At 52.4% G+C, this 20,431-nt stretch overlaps 1 protein-coding gene across 1 annotated transcript in view; it reads right to left on the bottom strand.

The window, feature by feature from the left end:
* The window catches only part of PREX1 (phosphatidylinositol-3,4,5-trisphosphate dependent Rac exchange factor 1), a 204,676-nt gene that overhangs the window by 32,292 nt on the left and 151,953 nt on the right, over positions 1-20,431 (bottom strand). The window contains exons 14-18 of the mRNA XM_050807428.1: positions 19,578-19,653; positions 9,642-9,714; positions 3,743-3,885; positions 2,019-2,111; positions 933-1,081 (exon numbers count right to left, since the gene is read on the bottom strand). Coding sequence (XP_050663385.1) covers positions 933-1,081; positions 2,019-2,111; positions 3,743-3,885; positions 9,642-9,714; positions 19,578-19,653 — 534 coding nt within the window. The remainder of the gene's footprint in view (positions 1-932; positions 1,082-2,018; positions 2,112-3,742; positions 3,886-9,641; positions 9,715-19,577; positions 19,654-20,431) is intronic.

Here is a 20,431-nt window from a genome sequence, read left to right as displayed (position 1 = left end):
ATTTTCCCTAAGTCAGCTCGCCTTTTTACTCAAATAATTGTATTTAAAACTTTCCATGCCTCCTGACAAGAGAAGATCTGTCTTACATAAAAGGGAGAAGTGAAAACTCAGATGCATAATTTTTCAAAGAGAAAATGCTTTGCTTCCCGGTACCTACCCCTAGCATGGCTCTGCTCCTCCTGCCCCTGCTGGTGCACTCTGCTGAGCCACCGCCTCCTCAGCTCCCCCCAGTGCCACCTTTGCCCCTGACAATCTGAGCTCCACTTGCAGCCACAGGACTTCGATCAGAAGCTTCCAATGACTCCCCATGGGTCCTTGCCAGGAGCCTCCAGGGCCTGGACCCCATTGCCCCACAGACCTCACTGCCCAGCCCTCCCTCTCACTCACTGCTCCGGCTCCATCAGCTTCCTTCTGCTCCTCCAGTGTGCCAGACACAGTCCCACTTCAGGGCCTCTGCCCTGGCTGCTTCCCCTGCCTGGAGCTCTGTTCATCCAGAAATCCCCTGGGCTCCCCTATGATCTGCTTCGGGTCTTCACCTCAACTCGCAGTGAAGTCTCCCTGACGAACATCCCTCTGCACACTCTGGCCCCTTTCCCGGGTTTATAGAAACTTATCTGCACCACGCTCACCAGCACAGGCTCAGCGTGTGTCTTATTTCTCTATCTGCACATCATCTGTCTCCTGTTCCCTCCCGCAACTAGATCTGAGATCTATGAATGGCAGGAACTACATGCATCCCCACATGGCTGGATTCCCAGGGCCCAAAGTGTCACCAGCACAGAGTGGCACTCTATAAACATCTGCTGAATGAATGAAGGTTCAGCTTGTGTCATGTGCCTCTAGCAATGGGTCCCAGCCATGGGGGACCAGGACAGTGCCACCACTCAGCCTGAGAGGCAGGGCTGCTGGACACCCTGCCCCAGGATACTCACTCTTTGGCCTTAGTGGCCACCAGGAGGCGCAGAGGGCGGCGGGAGCAGAAGGACTGGTTGAGGATGGACTCCACCTCCGAAAAGGGCCGCAGGAACACCAGGTCCTCATTGATGGAGTAGATCTTCCTCCCCACCTGCAGGCCGGCCACCTGGGCAGGGGTGGCGGGGACAGACGTGCACACTGGTCACTAAGCTCCTTCCCTCTTCACCAAGGAAGCTCAAATGTGTTCGGCAGAAAGGTGCTGGCCCAAGGGATCCGGCAGGACTGGGTGACTGTGTGCTGTCTGTGGTAAGCAGTTGAGGGGCACAAGGGACCTGGTTCTGCCTCACGAGCCACAAAGGGAAGCTCATGGGAAGGCAGCTGGGAAAGGTGTTCCTTCTGAGGGGAAACTCTGCTGGGGCCTGACCCTGTTGTGTGGGGACACGAGTCACACCAGGGTGGCCACCTTGTGTCTGTGAGGGCCTGGCCAAGAAACATGAAGACATGCTGACCTGAACCAAGATTCACAACCACCTCCTTCCAACTGCTGACATCACTGGCAAGGTCAGCTCAGCCACTCCGGCCATGGGTATGTGGCTACTTGCAGCCCAAAGCATTCCTAATTGCCACAGGGGCAAGCTGGGCTCCAGCCAGCACGGCAGGTGCATCTCCCCCACCCACCTCCACACGCCCCAGGAGAAGTTGGAAGGCCCCAGGGCTGAATCCTTGGTCAGCCACACCCTCACCCTCCTAACCTATCCTCCTCTAGGCTTTGCACAGGACAGCAACAGGCTTATCTTATTCGAGCCTCTGTGATTGTTGCAGAAAACTGAGAAACCTGCTTTTTTGCTGTACCTCCCCACAGCATCCAGCAGAGGGCAGTGGTGGAACACACCAGGGCCCTGGGCCTCTGCACTCACTCCCAGCTCCTGCAGCCACTACAGACAGTAGGTGATAGACTCAGTTTATCCACGTGGGCAGTAAGAGAAGAGGAGCCAGCGATCATTCTAGAATCTCCTGGGCTTGGCTGCCTCAAGGACAGTGAAGACAGACACTCCGCCCTGCCACCTGCACACGTTCCCTGCCAGCACCCCCGAGGGCCTCACCTCAGCCAGCGAGCCTCTCTGGACGGTCTTCACCACCACAGCTTTGTTCTTCTCCTCGATGTCGAAGCCATAGTCCTCCTCCTGGGGCAGGATCTGGGGGCCCAGGACAAAAGGAACCCGGTTGGGGAGCGAGGCGGGCCTGCAGCCAGCCCCACCATGGCCCCCACAGGACCATGACCTTGTCCCAGGTCTAGTAGGGAAGCAGCTGGATCCAGGCCGGGCAAGACAGAGCAAAATGCAAACAGCACCTGGCACAGAGCCGGTGCTCACTCTGTGTATGCCACTGGCTTAACGAATCACACAGATCCAAAGGTGTCCAGCCACCAAGAACGTGGAGTTAGGGAATTTAGGGAGCAGCGGTCCCACTCGAGGGCAGGATGGCAGGCATGCTGGAAACAGGTCTGGGGGTTTCTCAGTGGGAGGGATACAGGGAAAGGCACTCATTCTGTCAACAGAGATTGACTGAGACGCTGCCCATCACATGGGCCAGGCAGTTCTCATGGATGCTGGAGACACCATCTAGAACAAGACAAACAGGCCCAGCCCTGCTTAGTGGGGGAGGCAGACTATAAACGAATAAACAAAGAAACATAGGATGTGATGCAGGGAGTGTACGTAGTTGGAATTAAAGCACTTAATGGGATAGGGCATGGCAAGCAGGCAGAGGAGGTGCTATTGGAGCTGAGGCCTGAAAGAAATGAAAAACAAAACTTCATAAAGAGTGGAGGAACATGCTCCAGGCAGCAGGCACAACACATACAAAGGGAGGCCCCAAGGCACTGGAGAGTAAGAAAAGGGCCAGCCACAATGGCTCATGCTTGTAATCCCAGCACTTTGGGAGGCCAAGATAGGTTGATCACTTGATCCCAGGAGTTCAAGACTAGACTGGGCAACATAGCAAAACCCTGTCTTTATAAAAAATACAAAAATTAGCTGGGTGTGGTGGCGCAGGCCTGTTGTCCTAGCTACTGGGGAGGTGGAGGAGAGGAAAGAGGAGAGAGGGGAGGGGAGAGAGGGGAATGGAGGGGAGGGGAGGGGAGAAAGAAAGGGGAGGGGAGAAAGAAAGGGAAGGAAGGGAGGGAGGGAGGGAACAAGAGAGACAGAGAGAAAGAAGAAAAGAAAAGAGAAAAGAAGAGAAAGGAAGAAAGCAGGAAGAGAGCGAAAGAGGAAAGAGGGAAGGGGAGGGGAGGGGTTGAATTTTATCCTAAGTGTGACAGGAAGCACTGGGGGACTTTACAGTGAGAGGAATGAAATCAGAGGGAACAGCAGTCCCTGCAGTACTATGGGATAGAAGTTAATGGAGCCATCTTCATATGAGTCAGGTTTCAGCTCCAATCCTGGCAGTGGCCAGAGACCTAACTTCTCTAAGCGTCTGTCTTGACTGCCTGCCGCAGGCCACGTGTTAAGATGGGGGCTGCTGTGGGGTATGCGGGATGAGTTGCTTCAGGAGGCCAACCTCTCTATACAATGTACGGGGAGGGGACAGGAGAGGCAAGGGAACAGGAAGGGAGACCTGAAAGCCCAATCTCTTTTGTTAGGAGGGTAGTCTCAGCCAGTGATGCAGCCTGGCCTCTTTGCAGAGTTGCCCCCTAACACCTAGAATCCACCTATTCTGGTACTCCAAACTGAGCCCCCTTCTCTGTGCATAGCCAGAAGGTCACCCAGCTCCCATGCCTGCAGGGGGCTCTGGCAAGGAAGGGACAGCAGCTCAGCTGTGCTCCTACCAGCAGGCGTTTGGCCAGAATGTTCTCCACCAGCTTGAAGTCATTGCGAAGCTGTTTGTTCTTGCTGCTGGTCCCCTCCATCTCCTCGTCAGCATGGAAGCGGAAGTACTGGGACTCATCCCTGAACTCGCTCTTCTCCAGCACTGCAGATCCACAGATGTGCACTCAGTGGTCAGATTCACATGGGAAAGTTTCAGCCATGTTTGCCAACTGGCAGGCACAGGCTGGAACTAGGCCATGGACACGTTTGGTTTGGCAAACACTATTCTATTAAAATGGAATCAAATGCCAACACTAACATATTAGGATATTTCACAAAGTGATCTGGCTTTCTGACTTCTCTTGAAAAGTCTGAACTTGCCTCACCTGCTATAAAAAGATATTAATATGTTACAAAGCCATAGTAACAAACACAGTGTGGAACTGCAGTAGAAACAGATCAATAACCAGTTGAAGGAAATAGAAATCACATAAGAGGACTAAGTGTTTGCAGGAACTTAGTCTGTAATGATGATACATGATCACAGGGTATTCTGCAGATGATGCATGGAAAACTGACTTGCCCAGGGGGAGGAAATTGAATCCCTACCTCACACCATATACAACAATAAACTCCTAATGGATTAAAGACCTACATATGAACAGTAAAACTAAAGCTAACAAAACTAAAAAATAGGATGACATCTTTGTCCTAGAAAAGAAAAGGAGTCTGTGTATAAGACCCTCTTGTACTAGACTAAAATTAAGGACCTCCATTCGATAACAACTCCATAGGTAGATGGCAGATGTGAAGATAACTATAGTGTCCAAAACCAATAGGAATAAATACCTAGAACATATAAAACCTCTAACAAATCAACCAGAAAAAGCCCAGAAGCTCACAGATAAATGGGCAAAGGATATGAACAGTCAGTTAACATAAGCAAACTCCAATGAGCAGCAATTTGTGAAAAGGCACTCAGACCTCTCAGAATGAAATGATGCTGAGACACTTTAGACCAAAAGTTGGCAAACTCAGTCCCCACAGGCCAAATCTGCTCCACTACCTGGTCTTATGAATAAAGTTTTATTGGCACACAGCTACAGCTATTTGTATTTGTACTTACATTATCTGTGACTGCTTTTGAGCCACAAGGACAAAGCTGAATACTGTGACAGAAGCTGTATGGCCCACAAAGCCTAAATTGTTACTAAGTGGCCCTTTACATACAAAAATATACTGACCCTGACCAGGCACGGTGGCTCCGCCTGTAATCCCAGCACTTTGAGAGGCCAAGGCAGGCAGATTACGCGAGGTCGGGAGTCTGAGACCAGCCTGACCAACATGGAGGAAACCCTGTCTCTACTAAAAATACAAAATTAGCTAGGCGTGGTGGCATATGCCTGTAATCCCAGCTACCTGGGAGGCTGAGGCAGGAGAACTGCTTGAACCCAGGAGGTGGAGGTTGCAGTGAGCTGAGATCACGCCATTGCACTCCAGCATGGGCAACAAGAGTGAAACTCCATCTCAAAAAATATATACATATATATATTTTATATATGTATAATATATAGCATGTATATTATATATAATATATATATTATGTGTATACACACACACACACACACACACACACACACCTTTCTAGGACAAGCCAGGAAAATGAATAAAAATAACCAGTATCAACCAATTGGTGATCTGATCTCTGTAACTTACAACTTAACTAGGCACCTCCCAGCGCCAGGCACACTGGGGAGGTATGCCAAGTTCATCCACTCCTTGGACAAGGAAAGAATTGCTGTGCCCCTTTCATAGACGGGGAGACTAAGACTCAGGCCCCTAGGTGACAGAGCCAGCAGGCAGTAGGCAGCAAAAGGGCTCTCATCGAGCCTCCTTCCTCTCCTCCTCCTCTCCCCACACTGCCCAGCCAGGCCTGTTAGATGAGGCAGGGTTGAGTATAAACAGTGCACAAAGGTGGAAATCAAGGCTCGGAGAGGTAAAGGCAGCTGTCGGAGACCAGTGGGTGCCTGAAACAAGGGAAACCAGCTGCCTTAGCCATGAGACATCCCCCTTGTCCCTGAAGACAGAGGCTTTTTCTGGATGTGGTGACTCAGTGGAAAGCAGCCGGGGGCGTTTCTTTCTCCTTAGTTCTCCGGGACATTTCACCTGGAACTCTACCTGTTTGTGAGCCCCTTTCTCAGGCCACTCCTGTTACCTTTTTAAGAAAACAGACACACAAATTGCCACTTTCCCCAGAGCTGGGGAGCCAGGCCCCAGGGGATCGCTGGCTTCGACTCCACTATAAACATTAAGTTAGAAGATTCCAGGAGTGGGAGGAAGAATTGCAATGTTGCATATTGACCAAAATATTTGTGGAAAACAGTGTGGAATCCCTCAAGTCCACGAGCTCAGCCAAGCGAGCTACCGACCTCAATACCTTTCCCTCGAGGCTGCTGGTCCGGCTTTATAGGATACTCTCAGATCTGGGTTCAAATCCCTGCTCAGCCCCTTCCTGTCTTCATGCCCTTTAGCCTCTCCGAGCCTCAGTTTCCTCGTCTACAAGAATAATAACAGGACCAACATGCTGGGGTGGCTGTGGAGATTAAATAGCAAGCCTCAGTTTCCCTATATGTGCCTAAAGCAAGAGGGCCGGACCCCACGCCAGCCCTAAGGTGGGAATACCTTATGGTCTGTGGGCTCAGTTCGGCCCCAGTTCGAGGTGCCTCAAAAGGTGCCACAGAGGCCCCTCCCTGTCACCCATCCTGCACCTCACCCTGTATTTTGCTGAAGGCACAACCCTGGAATTGGCCCTTTCCTATTTTAGCCTATTTTTGAGTTCGTGGCAGGGAACAGAGGAGCAGGGTCACGCCCTGCAATTTCTCTCCCTCAGAGGCCTTGAGGACATCAGGATTGCCTGGGAGTCACCACCCAGCAGAATGTCCACAGCCAGCAGCCTTCCCGGAATAGCAGCTGGGGAGGACCCCTAATTACCCTCACCCACAAATGAGAGGTTGTGCCCAGCTGACTGGAGGGAGGCTCGGGGCTGTCAGAGGGCCCCGAGGGAAACAGAGCGGCTTCTGGGAATGAAGGACTTTGGTGAGATGAGGTAGATGCGTGAAAATGCCCTCAGCCGTCCACACTGGCCCTGCCCTGCCCACCTCAGCTGGGGAAACTGAAAGCTAAAGAGTGAGTCCTAGGCCGGGCGCGGTGGCTCAAGCCTGTAGTCCCAGCACTTTGGGAGGCCGAGACGGGCGGATCACGAGGTCAGGAAATCGAGACCATCCTGGCTAACACGGTGAAACCCCGTCTCTAATAAAAAATACAAAAAAAAAAAAAAACTAGCCGGGCGAGGTGGCGGGTGCCTGTAGTCCCAGCTACTCGGGAGGCTGAGGCAGGAGAATGGCGTGAACCCGGGAGGCGGAGCTTGCAGTGAGCAGAGATCTGGCCATTGCACTCCAGCCTGGGTGACACAGCAAGACTCCGTCTCAAAAAAAAAAAAAAAAGAGTGAGTCCTATTCCCACAGAACACTAGGCATGCTGAGTGCAGAGGAGGGGAATGCAAGGCCTCCAATGGAAAACTGGAGAAACTGAGACCCAGAGAGACACATGGGCCTATTGGGAGTCAGTTGAGTCAGGAACCTGCTGGCCACAAGGCAGGGGATAGACCCAAAGGCCTCTCAACTCTCCAGCACGTGGCTCACTCTGCCAAGGGAACCGTAAATCCAGCAGGCCAACCAGGGCTCAAAAAACTATGGCCCGGCTGGGTGTGGTGGCCCATGCCTATAATCCTAGCTACTCAGGAGGCTGAGGCAGGAGAATCACTTGAACCCAGGAGACAGAGGTTGCGGTGAGCCGAGATCACGCCATTGCACTCCAGCCTGGGTGACAAAAGCGAGAGATTTTGAGACTTTGTCTCAAAAAACAAACTATGGCTCACCACCGGCTTTTCTAAATAAAGTTTTATTGGCACAGAACCATGCTCATTTGTTACATACTGTCTGTAGCTGCTTTTGTGCTTACAGTTAAGCAGCTGTGACAGAGTTTGTAGATCTCTGAGTTAGAACTAAAAAAGCCAACATCAAAAAGGAGAAATGGCCAAAAGGCCTTCCTGTGGCTCAGGGTTTTCTGAATCTGACCACTTCTAACCCCTTGCAACCACCAGGTCCCAACCATATCCTCCTTCTCCTGGACTATCATGACCACCTCCTCGCTGGCATCCCTGTTTCCTTCCCCTGCACACACCACATGCACATGCGTGCGCGCGCGCACAAACACACACACACACACACACACACACACACACACACACACGGGACTGTTATCTGTCCTGGTCATCACTCTGCTCCCAGAGCCTGGCACGGTGCCTGGAACACCAAAGACACCACACATGATGTCAGAATGAACAAAGACAGAAAGGAGGGATAGGATTCGCCTAACAGGGAGAGAACAGCCCCTTAAAAAAAAGAGAATCCGGCCGGGCGTGGTGGCTTACGCCTGTAATCCCAGCACTTTGGGAGGCCAAGGCGGGCAGATCACGAGGTCAGGAGATCGAGACCATCCTGGCTAACACGGTGAAACCCCATCTCTACTAAAAAATCCAAAAAATTAGCCAGGCGTGGTGGAGGGCGCCTGTAGTCCCTGCTACTTGGGAGGCTGAGGCAGAAGAATGGCATGAACCCAGGAGGCAGAGCTTGCAGTGAGCCGAGATCGCACCACTGCACTCCAGCCCGGGCGACAGAGCGAGACTCCGTCTAAAAAAAAAAAGACGGAGAGAGAGAATCCGAGCTAGGAGCAGAGTGATGGCGGGGAGGAACTATTTTAGCCAGGGTTGTGGGGAGGCCCTCACCGGGGAGGAGCTGACTGAGCAGAAACACTGAGTCACCTGCAGGGATGAGGCAGGCAGGGCACCCTGGCAAGAGAAACTGCAAGTGCAAAGGCTCTGAGGAATGTTCTAGAAACAGGAAAATGGCACCTTGGCAGGGGTTAAAGGTTTACCTGTCCTGCTGAAAGGACAGGAGACTCAGGACTCCCCCAGGGCCCTCAAGGGGAGATGCTACATAGCACAGCAGTTGAGTGTGTAGCCTGTAAAGCCAGATGACCTGGGTTCTAATCCCGGCTCCAGACAGCCTGAGTTCTAATCCTGGCTCCAGATAGCTTTGCTTCTAATCCTGGCTTCTACTTGCCATGTAACCTTGAGAAAGTTTCTTAACTATCTGAGCTTCTATCCCCTCATCTATAAAATGGGGAGGATGTTAATACCCGTATCAAAGGGTTGCTGTAAGTATTAAACTAATAAATATACGTGAAGTGTCTAGAAAGAGCCCAGGCACACAGAACACTAACTTTTGTTGTAATTTAAACCAGTGTCCATGGAGCCACTTCGTCCTCCTTCTTGCCACCTTCCTGCTTCAGGAACATCTCAGAACCCACTCCACAATACCTGCCTCTCTCCCAGTGGAAAGAAAGGCCACTTATCTGAGGGAGGAGGCTGGGGAAAGAGGCAGACATCCCAGGAAGGGCTTCCTGCCTCTCACATTCACAACCCACCTGCCCACTGTCCCACAGGGGCACAGCTCCTCCTTCCCCACGGAGGCCTTCGGGCCAGGCCTGCCTCATCTGGCCTCGCTGTCTACCCTGGAAGGCCACATCCCACCCAGGAAGAAGGGCACAGGAAATCCATGGATTGGACTTCAAATCTAGCCCATGTCCTTCCAGCCATTTTGGTCCCCAGTGGACACCAGAAACCATTTCTCAATCGGTTCAGAACGAGAAGGGGAGGGAGGTGGGATTCGTGAGCCACCCCAAACCCCCGGGGGTCTAGAGAGCCATAGACCTGGCTTCAGTCCTCCCGTACTCCCCAAAACCATCAGCTCCAGGGAACAAGGTCCCGGGGGCTGGGCTGCAGGTGGGGGCGGTTACCGTGGTGCATGAAGCCATTGTTGCACAGACCCACGCCGAGCGCCACTGCCTCCTCCCGAGTCTGGCAGTCTCCCTGGAATGGAACAAGAAGGGGTGGGTGTTAGGTGGGCAGCATCCGAGAGGCCATGCACGGCCAGCGAGAAGCCCACGACCACCCAAGAAACTAGGCTCCATGAGGGCCAGGGTTTGTCTGTTTTGTTTACTGCAGTAACCCCAAAACATGTTTGTGATTTATTATTATTATTATTATTATTTTTGAGACAGAGTCTCGCTCTGTCGCCCAGGCTGGAGTGCAGTGGTGCAATCTCGGCTCACTGCAAGCTCCGCCTCCCAGGTTCACGCCATTCTCCTGCTTCAGCCTCCCGAGTAGCTGGGACTACAGGCGCCCACCACCACGCCTGGCTAATTTTTTGTATTTTTTAGTAGAGATGGTGTTTCACCGTGTTAGCCAGAATGGTTTTGATCTCCTGACCTCGTGATCCGTCCGCCTTGGCCTCCCAAAGTGCTGCGATTACAGGCTTGAGTCACCACATCCGGCCCCGTTTGTGATTATTAACTCCAAACAAGACTATTTTATTGTACTGTGATCAACACCGCAAAGAAAACACGGAGATTTTAAGTGGCAGACAATGTTGGTTGCCTAGCAACACCTTTCCCATTCCTCCCTGAGAATGGGAGGCCCTCATCCATCTCCAGCCTCCCTTGCAGCTACAGGTGGCCAATGAGCTATAAGCAGAAATCACTGGTGGGATGCTCTGGCAAAACCCCTTGTCCCTGGCCCTTTCTTTCTCTTCCTCCTGCCTGGAACAAAGATGTGATGGCTGGAATTCTTGCAGTCACTTTAGACTACAAGGTGCCCTGGTGGCTGGAAACTCACTAAGGAAGGCAGAGCAGAAAGACACACAGAGTGTGGTCCCCAAAGATATCAGGAGACACTCTGGCAGCAAAAACCACCCACCTCTGGACTTCTCTCATGCCACAGAAACACAAACTCTAATTAGGCTCAGCCTCCATAATTGTGTCTCTAATACTAGAAATCAAGTTCAATTGCTAACTGACCAAGCACCAGTTAATAAGACAACTGGGGAAGCCTACCAGGGGCTTCTGAAAAACACCTTCCCCCACTCTCAAGGTAAAAGGGAAAAGGAGCACCACCCCTCCCTGCCTGGGATGAAGTCGTATGAGGAAGTGATGCTGGGGGCTGCAGTGGCTCCCTGATAAGCAAGATAGTGACACTGCTGAGATGCTGAGGATGGTGGGGTGAAGAACGGAAGGTTCTTCTGTCTGCTACTGAGCCCATACACCAGCCCTGGAACCACCTAGCTCCATGCTTCCTGATAGATGGCATCTGTGTAAGCCACTGTTCAGTTGGGTTTGTTATCCTGGCAAATGAAAATATTCCAAACTGATTCAATCTGAACCAAGGTGATCTGACTCATCTCAGGACTTCCCCAAGGAAGTGACATCCAACCTGAAACATGAAGAATGAACAGGCACGGCCCATGTGCTGGACCCTGCGGGTTTGGCCTTTGGGGCCAACTCTCCCAGGTGGGATATCATCTTGGTGGGGCAGTCGATCAAGGTTTGCGGCCCTCCTAGGTCAGGCTGAGGCCAACGGGATGCTCCCTGCCCCAGGAACATGACAATTCAGTGGAGGATCCCAAGGACAAGGAACAGCAGCGCTGATTGTCCCCCACAGTGGTGTGCTGGACAGAGCCCCCATGTGCTAGCTTCTCAGCATTTCCAGGTGCCAGTTCTTCCTAAGGCCTCCTAGGCCTGCCCTGACTTTGTGAGTGCCCCACCCCCCTTCAGTGAGTCATCTTTTTTATTCCCCCATCAATTAGCCAGGGCCTGTTTCTGTTGCTAGCAAACCAAATACTCTCAACACATCCAGGCCAAGTGTGTGACACGTGTGTTGTGCGTGTGCACACGCATGTGCAGGTGGGAGGGATTGTCAAGCAGAGGAAACAGCAGGGGCAAAGGTCTGGAAATGGGCAGAAGCTTGGAGCGCAGAAAAACCAGAAGGCAGCATGGCCGGCCTGGGGAGGACAAGCTGAGTCAGGCCCATGAGGGCCAGGAGCCGGCACTGCTGTGTCCCCGCTCAATCCTAAGTGCTGGGAACGGGGTAGACCTAGAGTCCCTGCTCAGTAGCTGTCTGCTGATTGAACAAAGGAGTGGTCAGCAGGGGCCAGATCGTGTAGGAGCTCGCAGCCAGGTCAATGAGCTTGAACTCCAGAGAGACAGCCACAGGCACCACCTCTTCTCACTGAAATGCCTCCCAGAATGAGAAGTCCTGAGAGGCCCCGCCTGTCCCCTCCCGTCCACAGCCAGAGGGGATTTTCCAACCAGAGGAGACAGGGGTGCTATTCAGAGGCAGTAGGACCCGACCCTGGGCAGAAGGCCTGGGGCAGGGCCTCTGGCCTTGGCATTTCACCACACTGCCTGCCCTGGCTGACTCCATTAAGACACATTTCTCCCACAGGACCCCAAGCCAGTGGTTCGGAACCCTGCCAGGGGAGGTGGCTATGACAGGCCATATCCAGAGCAGCCGCCCCCCCGCTGTGAGGGGCCAGCCCCGGGGGTGGGGGGAGGGGGGCGGTGGGGGAGCAGAGAGGCAGGCCTAGCTCCGCAGATGGGAGGCCCTGCAGGCAGCTGGAGCCACCTGGCCTTCTGAGGCGCTCACAGTCCCAGCCTCCCCACAGGGTCCTGGAGTTCCTAGAGCAAGGCCAGTAGGGACTCTCAGGTCAACAGAGATACAGAAGGCCTGGAAGTGCCACCTGAACAGGAAGCCCTGCCACCTCCCTGCAGCCTCCCTGCAGCCCTCTCGGAAGGATACAATTTCTCCCCTCCTCAGAGGAAGCCGCCGTACACAAGACCCCTGCAACCTCCGCCGCCATGCCTCCCTGCCTTGACACCCCCACCTGCCCACCCGCCCCCAGGTGCCCTCTGCACACCTCAAGGCCTTTGCACTCATCCTTTCCTGCACACCTGGAATGCCCTGTCCCGGCTTTGCAGGTCTCAGGGCCGTGCCACTTCCTCAGAGAGTCCCATTCTTAACTACCCGAAAGTAGCGCCCAAACCTTCCTCCACCCGTCCTCTCAATAAACGTTCACCGGTCACACGCACTCAGGCAAGGCATCTGTGCCAACCTGTCGCAGTCTGAAATTACCTCACCCATGTATCCATTTTGCTTAAGGTCTGTTGTCCACCGGGTGTAAGCTCCATGCGGGCAGGGACGCTGCCTGCCATGTTCACATCATCATCCCACATCAAAACCCAAAGTCTAGTACTTGGTGGGTCACAAAAAGTGGAAGGAAGGGAAGAAAAGGGATTGATGGGAGAAGGGAGGAGGGACAGAAAGAAGGGAGAAGAGAGGACCTAGTTTGGAAACGGATTCTGAACTCACCTCCCCGTCTCGGCCTCTGTCTCTCTAAAGTGGCGGGGAGAGGGTCTCCATCCCACCGAGTTCTCGTGAGGATTGAGTGAGACGCTCTGTGCAAGACCCTCGGCCCAAAGCCTGGCACACAGGCAGCATTTGATAAACGTCAGCTGTTCCTGATTAGTTATTTTTTCACTGGAGAGAACCACTGAGGAATGAAGATGGAGGAGGCAAAGTGGGGAGGAGAGACGGAGTAATGGGGGAGACAGGTGTGAGTTACACAGGACCCCAGACAGCCTCTTTACCCATGAATTCCAAGACCCCATAAAGATGCCCGCCCAAGGATGCCTCTCACTGACCTACCACGTGCAAGGCGCTGCGAGATTTCACTCAGACTGTACGGCTGACCTGGAGACAATCACTCTTATTAACTCCACTCGACAGAGGAGGAAACAGAGGCACAGACAGACTTGGCAGTTGCTCAAGCTTACCCAGTAACAGTGGAGGCCGCTCAGAGCTGGACACTCCCCACCACCATGCCATGGAGAGGGGAACCGAGGCTGACAGGGGACGTTAGTTGTCTAGGGTTGCAGCCAAGTTTCCTGTTCCCATTTCTCCTGCGTCTCTTCTCCCAGTACCTCAAGCTGCCAGCCTGACCCCCGCCTCTCCTATCCCGACCCCTCTCTGCCCCTGCCCCTGCTGAGAACCCTGCTGCCATCAGTACCTGCCATCTGCCTGGTCGTAGAAGTCCACGTGGTGGGCATTCCAGGCACATTTCTGCAGAGCCAGCATGGAAGCTTGCAAATCTGTGCCCGCCCCACACCTGGCTCCTTGGCCCACCTCTGCTCTCTCCCACTCTGACCCCCTGCCCTGCATGTGACAGTCACAGCCTGGGGCGTCCTGGAGCCCAAGTGACACAGACCCAGAAATCACCCAGTGGAGAGGTGAAGAGAGCAAACTCCAGAACTGGCTTCCCCCGGTTCAAAGCCCCGCTCTGCCCTGGCCATGTCCTTGGGCAATCCCTCAGGCTCTCTGAGCTTCCTTTCCTCATCCATATTTTTATTTCATTCTCAGATTTGTCCTGGACTCTCCCAGGCCTCTGACACCCCTGAGAGGTGGTCTCTGCTCAGACTCAATCAGCAATCATTAATACAGAGCGTTATGATCGTTACTGACTATGAAGGCATCAGGACAACACACATACACACAGAGAATCCTGACGGCTGTGTGCCCTGGGGCAAGTTACATAACCCAAGCCTCAGTTTCCTCATCAGTAAAATGGGAACAACTGCATTTGTCTCAAGTTGTTCTGAGGATCAAATAAGATAACGCACCAAGCCGATCCAGAGCTGATAAGAGAGTGCAAGTTGTCTCTCCAAGGGCCAATGCCCACCTCATCCTCAGCGTTTAAAGAACTCTGATTGTCTGAATAATGCCTAGCAAGCTCCCTCCTGAAGTCACAAGAAATGAATCCTGAGGAACTCTAAGCCACTATCAGCAATCCCGGTTCTCTTCCACAAGGGCTGGTTTAGGGGTATATGTCAGACCCATCTGGCCAATGAGACCTAAGGAAAAGACCATGCAGGGGAAGGGAGGACTGTAGGAAGTTTCCTCCCCAATACACAGAAAGAATAAATGTTCTCCAACAGGACAGCCTTTGGCCATAGTTCTGTGCAGATGTGATGTCTGGAGCCATGGCTGCCACCTGTGACTGTGAGGCAACTCACGAGAAAATACGAGGATAGCAAAAGAAAAAGGCAGGAGATGCCTGGGTACAGACAGCATTGTTGAGCTCTAGGACCACAAACTCCAGACAATGAATTATGTGAGAGAAGAATATCTTATTAATAAGTCAGATTTCCCGTTATGTGCAGCCGAACGCATGTGTAACTGATTCAGCAGGGATTCAATCCACATTTTATTTTAAGGGGTAGAAAAACCTAGATTTAGAAATGAAGACATGTCCAAAGCAAAAATACCCTCCTGCCGTACACAATTATGTGTTCTTCCTGCTTTCCTGCTAAGGTACAAGGTGGGGGTGCCTCCTGAAGTCAAGACAGGCTGTCACCATGCTCCAAGGTCACATCCTTGTCACAGATCTCTCCCGCACAGAGAGACCCACACAGGCACACCCTCCTCCCCTTTCCCTGACCCAAGCCAAAGGTCAGCTGCCTTTCCAACCATCTCCTGGAAGTCATCCACCTGCGTGGGCTCCAGTTACCCATCCTGTGTCCCCACACCAGGCCAAGCCACAGACAGGCTGCTGAAGTGGATGGACACATTCCATGGTCAGCTACAGCCTTTGATCCACACATCCTCTCCCTGCCTCCACTAGCAACAAGATGCAGGTGCCTGGGGTTGGGGGGCTCAGGACAGTGACAGTGAGATACGCTACTCCGAGGGTGCTCTGGCCAAGCCCACAATTCCTCAGTCAGCACAGGCCCCGAGAAAGCCCCCCCACATGCCCAGCACCAGCCGCCAACACTGGAAGTGGCTTTTACTGGTTCCTCCTCCTCTAGTCTCTAAATGCTGGAGTGTTCCAGGGTGAAGGCCTGAGCCTCTCGCATACCTGCCTCTTTCACAGCCTCCCAGCTCATTCAACGGCAGCTCAAGCCAAAGGCTTTGGAGTCATTCTCCGCTCCTTTCTGTCTCTCACCTCCAACGCCCTACTCACCCATGAGCAACCCATTTGTCCACCTTCAAAACATCCAGAATCTGATCACTTCTCCCGCCACCCCCACCACCCTGTTCTCAGCCAGCATCCTCCCCTGCCTGAAATTCTAGCATTGCCTCCTCCTGCCCTCCCTGCTGCCAGCCTCATCCCTAAAGTCTCCACACAGAGCCAGGGGGTCTGTATGAACCAAAGCCACATGCACTGCTCCTGTGCTCAGAGCCCTGCAGGGGTCCGGACCCTTCCAGGGGTGGACACGGCCTGGCATGGTCTGCCCACGCGGCTTCCTCACCACTCCTCTCCCCTCTCACTCCATCCAGTCATCCTGGCCCTCTCTCTGCTCCCCAGACATACCCGGTTCGCTCTGCCTCAGAGCTTCTGAGCTGCTGCTCCCCAGATGTGGCCCGGGCTCGCTCCTCACCTCCCTTAGCCCTCTGCTCAAATGTCCCTGCTCAGTACAGCCGTCCCTGACCTTCTGCGTGAACTGCACCACCATGCCCATGTGAGGGGGCGATCCCCTGCCCCCGCTCCCACACCGTCCCCTCCACCACACTGCACGTAGCACCAGTGGGCATGTGATGTATTCCACTTCTTATTTATTAAGTGCCTCTCCTATCCTCACAAGAATGTAAGATCTGGGAGAACACGAGCTTTTGTCTGTCCTGTTCCCTGCTGTGTCTCTAGAACCAAAAACAGCCCCTGACACATGGCAGGTGCTCAAAAATAATTTAAAAAAAAAAAAAAGAAAAAGTTAACTAATGAGCTTTCTTGTCTAATTTCCCTACACTCTCTTCTAACCTGTTTCAAATGTCACCCAAAAGCTGACAAGGAGTGGACTCTGCAGTGGGGGCCGCCTGAGGTCTGGGTGTGTGTATAAAGCCCACCCTCTTCCCCGCCCATCCGCTGGAAATCCCCACGGCATCTCGCGTGCCCAAGGAGAAAGTCATTTTCCCCACACACTCTTGCCCATCTTCCCATCTCCACAAACAGTATTTCCATTGGCCTACTGCACCCAAATCCCAGGGCTCATCCTTGATTCCCAGCCACTCCTATAGCAGTGCAGCCCGTCTCTTCCATCTCCAAATACCTCTCAGACCCAATGTCCTGTTGTCTCTGTGAGCCCACCCGCCCTGAGTTAGGCACGGGATTCACCCCAGGAGCAAAGCCTCCCCTGTGCTTTGACACCAACAGGCAGCTCTGGGCACCGAAGGAGCTTGAGAAATAAGAGGCCTCAGAGACATCCACAGCAGTGAGAAGTGGGCAGCTCTGAGAACCCTGAAACCCAGGCTGCTCTGGGCTCTGACTGAAGCACCTAAACCATGAAACTCCCACGTGGCACCCCTGCCACCTGTTTGCAGCACATTCAGAAGGCGGGACTCTGTGCAGGTCGCCAACCCCCCCCACCTCTGTTTGTTTCCTGGTCTGGTGGCCCCCGAATCCTTGCACAATTTCTTTAGTGTTCTATATTGCATGTAATCATGGGCCACCTTGAATCTTTTGTGAAAGAGATGAGGAATCATAGCAATAGTTACGTTTATTGAGCAATTACTCTGTGTCAGGCACCATTCTAAGTGCTTACACAATTATCTCATCGAAACCTCAAAACAATCTAAAGGGGAAGGTATTGGTTTTAGCTTCATTCTACAACTGAGGCCCAGAGAGGCTGAGCAACTTGTCCAAGGTCACTGAGCTAGGAAGTAGCAGGGCTAGGACTTGAACCCACATCTGTCCGGCTCTAAAAGCATGAGCTCTGGGCTGACTGCATGTGATTCTCAGGAGGGCTGGGGAGTGCAGTACAATGGTTAGCAGCTCTATGCTTCACGGACATGCAAACTGGAATTCAAATCCAGATATTTCAAGACCTCTCAGGACACAGGGTCCCATAGCATAGCAAACATATTAAAATGTACCCATATTTCACATTTGATATACTCTTTGGGCTAGACAACTTATTTTCAAGGATGTTTCTCAACTTTCTTTTGAAGGTATTTGGTGCCGAAAAACATTCACTTTAAAAATTGGCTGTGATTTATCAGACATATCGGGAATTTGTGCAACACGAGAAAATCCAGTCAGCAAATTGTTTTCGAATGAAGTTTTTACGAATGCTTAATTTAACAATTGAGGCCAACATAAAGCTGCACTCTGTAGATGTTTAAACATTTATCCATTTTTATTTCACAGGTTTCTTCTCAACTTTGGGAGCCAATGTGTTCTTTTTACAGCCCACGAATGGACATTCTTGAGGACTCCCTGAAAACTTCACAGAACCGAGGCTCAGTGGGTGAGTCCCAGCTTCGCCACCATGAAGCTGTGCACCCTTGGACCAGGCACTCTGCCTCTCTGGGCCCAGTTCCCCATCTGCAAGTAGGTTAGAGGACCCAATAGGATAACGCACAATGCCTGCTGGGGCCTTATCCAGGTAAGCATCCATGATCCTGAGCAATAAAGGAGAAGAGACAGGCAACAGGCCTGTATGCGGCACCTGAAGGGAGCAAACACCTTTGGGATATTGCACCAAAATTGACGCATAGATTTTCTAAGCTTCTGGTCAGCCCTTACCCACTGGGAACTTTTTTGAAAGGAATAACCTGGCCAACTCCAAACAGAGGCTCCAGTTTGGTATCAGGATAAAACCATCTTGGCCTAGTTTGCCCAAGACCATCCCAGTTTTAAAACTGAAAGAAAGCCCTAGCGTGGAAGCAACGCTGGGGTCTACTGAGGGATGAATGGATAAACAAAATGTGGTACAGACATACTGCTACGGTTTGAATGGTTTTTGCCCCTTCCAAAATTCATGTTGAAACGTGATCCCCAATGCAACAGTATTGAGAGGTATGGCCATGAGGAGGGGACTGAGTCAGGAGGGCATTAGGCATCCCTTAGAAATGGGTGTGAGGCAGGGAGTCTGCCCCTCCCATCCCTTTCCCCACGGGAGGACACAGCAGCAAGGCAGCATCTTGGAAGCAGACAGCAGCCTCTGACAGACGCCAAACCTGCCGGCACCTTGGTCTGGAACTCCCAACCTCCCAAACTGTGAGAAGTAAGTTTCTGTTCTTTATAAATTACCCAGTCTCAGGTATTTTGTTATAGCAGCACAAATGGACTAACATACAATCAATGGAATATTATTCAACCTGAAAAAGGAAGGAGATTCCAACATACGCTACAACGTGGATGAGCCTTTAGGATGAATGCTAAGTAAAATGAGCCAGGCACAAAAGGACAAATACTGCACAATTCCACTGATATGAGGTAACCAGAGTAGTCAAGTTCATAGAGACAGAAAGTAGAACGGTACGCATCAGGACTGGAGGAGGGGGGGTAGGGAGTTGAATGGGAACAGAACTTCAGTGTGGGAAGATTAAAAGAGCTCCGTGGATGGGTGGTGGTGACGCTTGCACAATGTTATCAGTGAATTTAATGCCAATGAACTATCCACTTAAAAACAATCAAGATGGCTGGGCGCGGTGGCTCACGCCTGTAATCCCAGCACTTTGGGAGACCAAGGCGGGCGGATGACGAGGTCAGGAGTTCGAGACCAGCCTGGCCAACATGGTGAAACCCCGTCTCTCTAAAAATACAAAAATTAGCTGAGTGTGGTGGGCGCCTGTAATATCAGCTACTTGGGAGGCTGAGGCAGGAGAATTGCTTGAACCTGGGAGGCAGAGGTTGCAGTGAGCTAAGACTGCACTACTGCACTCCAGCCTGGGTGCCAGAGCAAGACTGTCTCAAGAAAAAAAAAAAGATCAAGATGGTAAATTTTATGTTCTGTGCAGTTTGCCACAATTAAAAGCAGTAATAGAAAATTTTTAAACAAAACAAAAAGCCCCACACTGACAGACAAAGCAGAACATTGGTCACACACCCCTGAGGAGGCCCTCACCTGAGCCAGCAGCCAGTCCACCAGTTTGCTCCCGGGAAGTACCGACTTGTAGGTCTTCAGGTGGTAATCACGGTCTCTGTGGAGAAGGTGAGCGCACAGTGAGCAGGGCAGGGCGGGGAGGACAGAGGTGGGGGTGGTCCCGACTTCCCTGCTGGACGTGCCCACGAATCAAGGATCTCCAGATTCTCTAGGCACTGGGCAGGGGTCCGAGTCTCAGCCCAGACTTCACACGTCACTTGCAGTGTGACCGAGGGCAGGGCTGTTCCAAACCAGGCCTCCTTCCACCTACAGAGTGGGAGGCAGGAGGCAGCAGCCGCAGGGCTCCGGAAACTTTCTGTCTCTAGCCCAGGCGATCTCAGCTGGGGGTGATTTTGCCCTCAGGGTATGTCTGGAGACATTTTTGGCTGTCATGACCTGGAGGGGCTCGGGCAGGGGTGCTGCTGGCATCCCGTGCGTGTGCAGAGGCTGGGGATGCTGCTGAAGATCCTACAAAGCCAGGACAGCCCCCAACAGAGACTTATCCTGGTTAAGATACCACCGGCGCCGAGGCTGGGGAGCCATGTTGACTCTCACAGAGTGGCAGGGGAGACCCTCCATTCTTTCCTTTCCTTTTTTCCTTTTGTTCTGTGCTTGGCATTGATGTGTTTAAACCAAACCGACATGGAAAGCCCCTGCAAGGGGCTGGTGTGGTCTATCAGGGCCGAGCAGCGCACAAGCCTGTGAGTTTCACGGTTCTTTCCTGAGGTAACTGCCCTGGCCTGTGACAGCATCTGAATCCCTGCCGAGCCTGGGTCCCATGGGTTCCGCTAACCTTGCAGCCAAACTGCAACAACTTCTCAGCCTCTGAAGCTGAC

The sequence above is a fragment of the Macaca thibetana genome, chromosome 10 (genome assembly GCF_024542745.1).
Source record: "Macaca thibetana thibetana isolate TM-01 chromosome 10, ASM2454274v1, whole genome shotgun sequence".
NCBI classification, from domain to species: domain Eukaryota; kingdom Metazoa; phylum Chordata; class Mammalia; order Primates; family Cercopithecidae; genus Macaca; species Macaca thibetana.
This window is presented reverse-complemented; position numbering and strand designations above follow the sequence as displayed.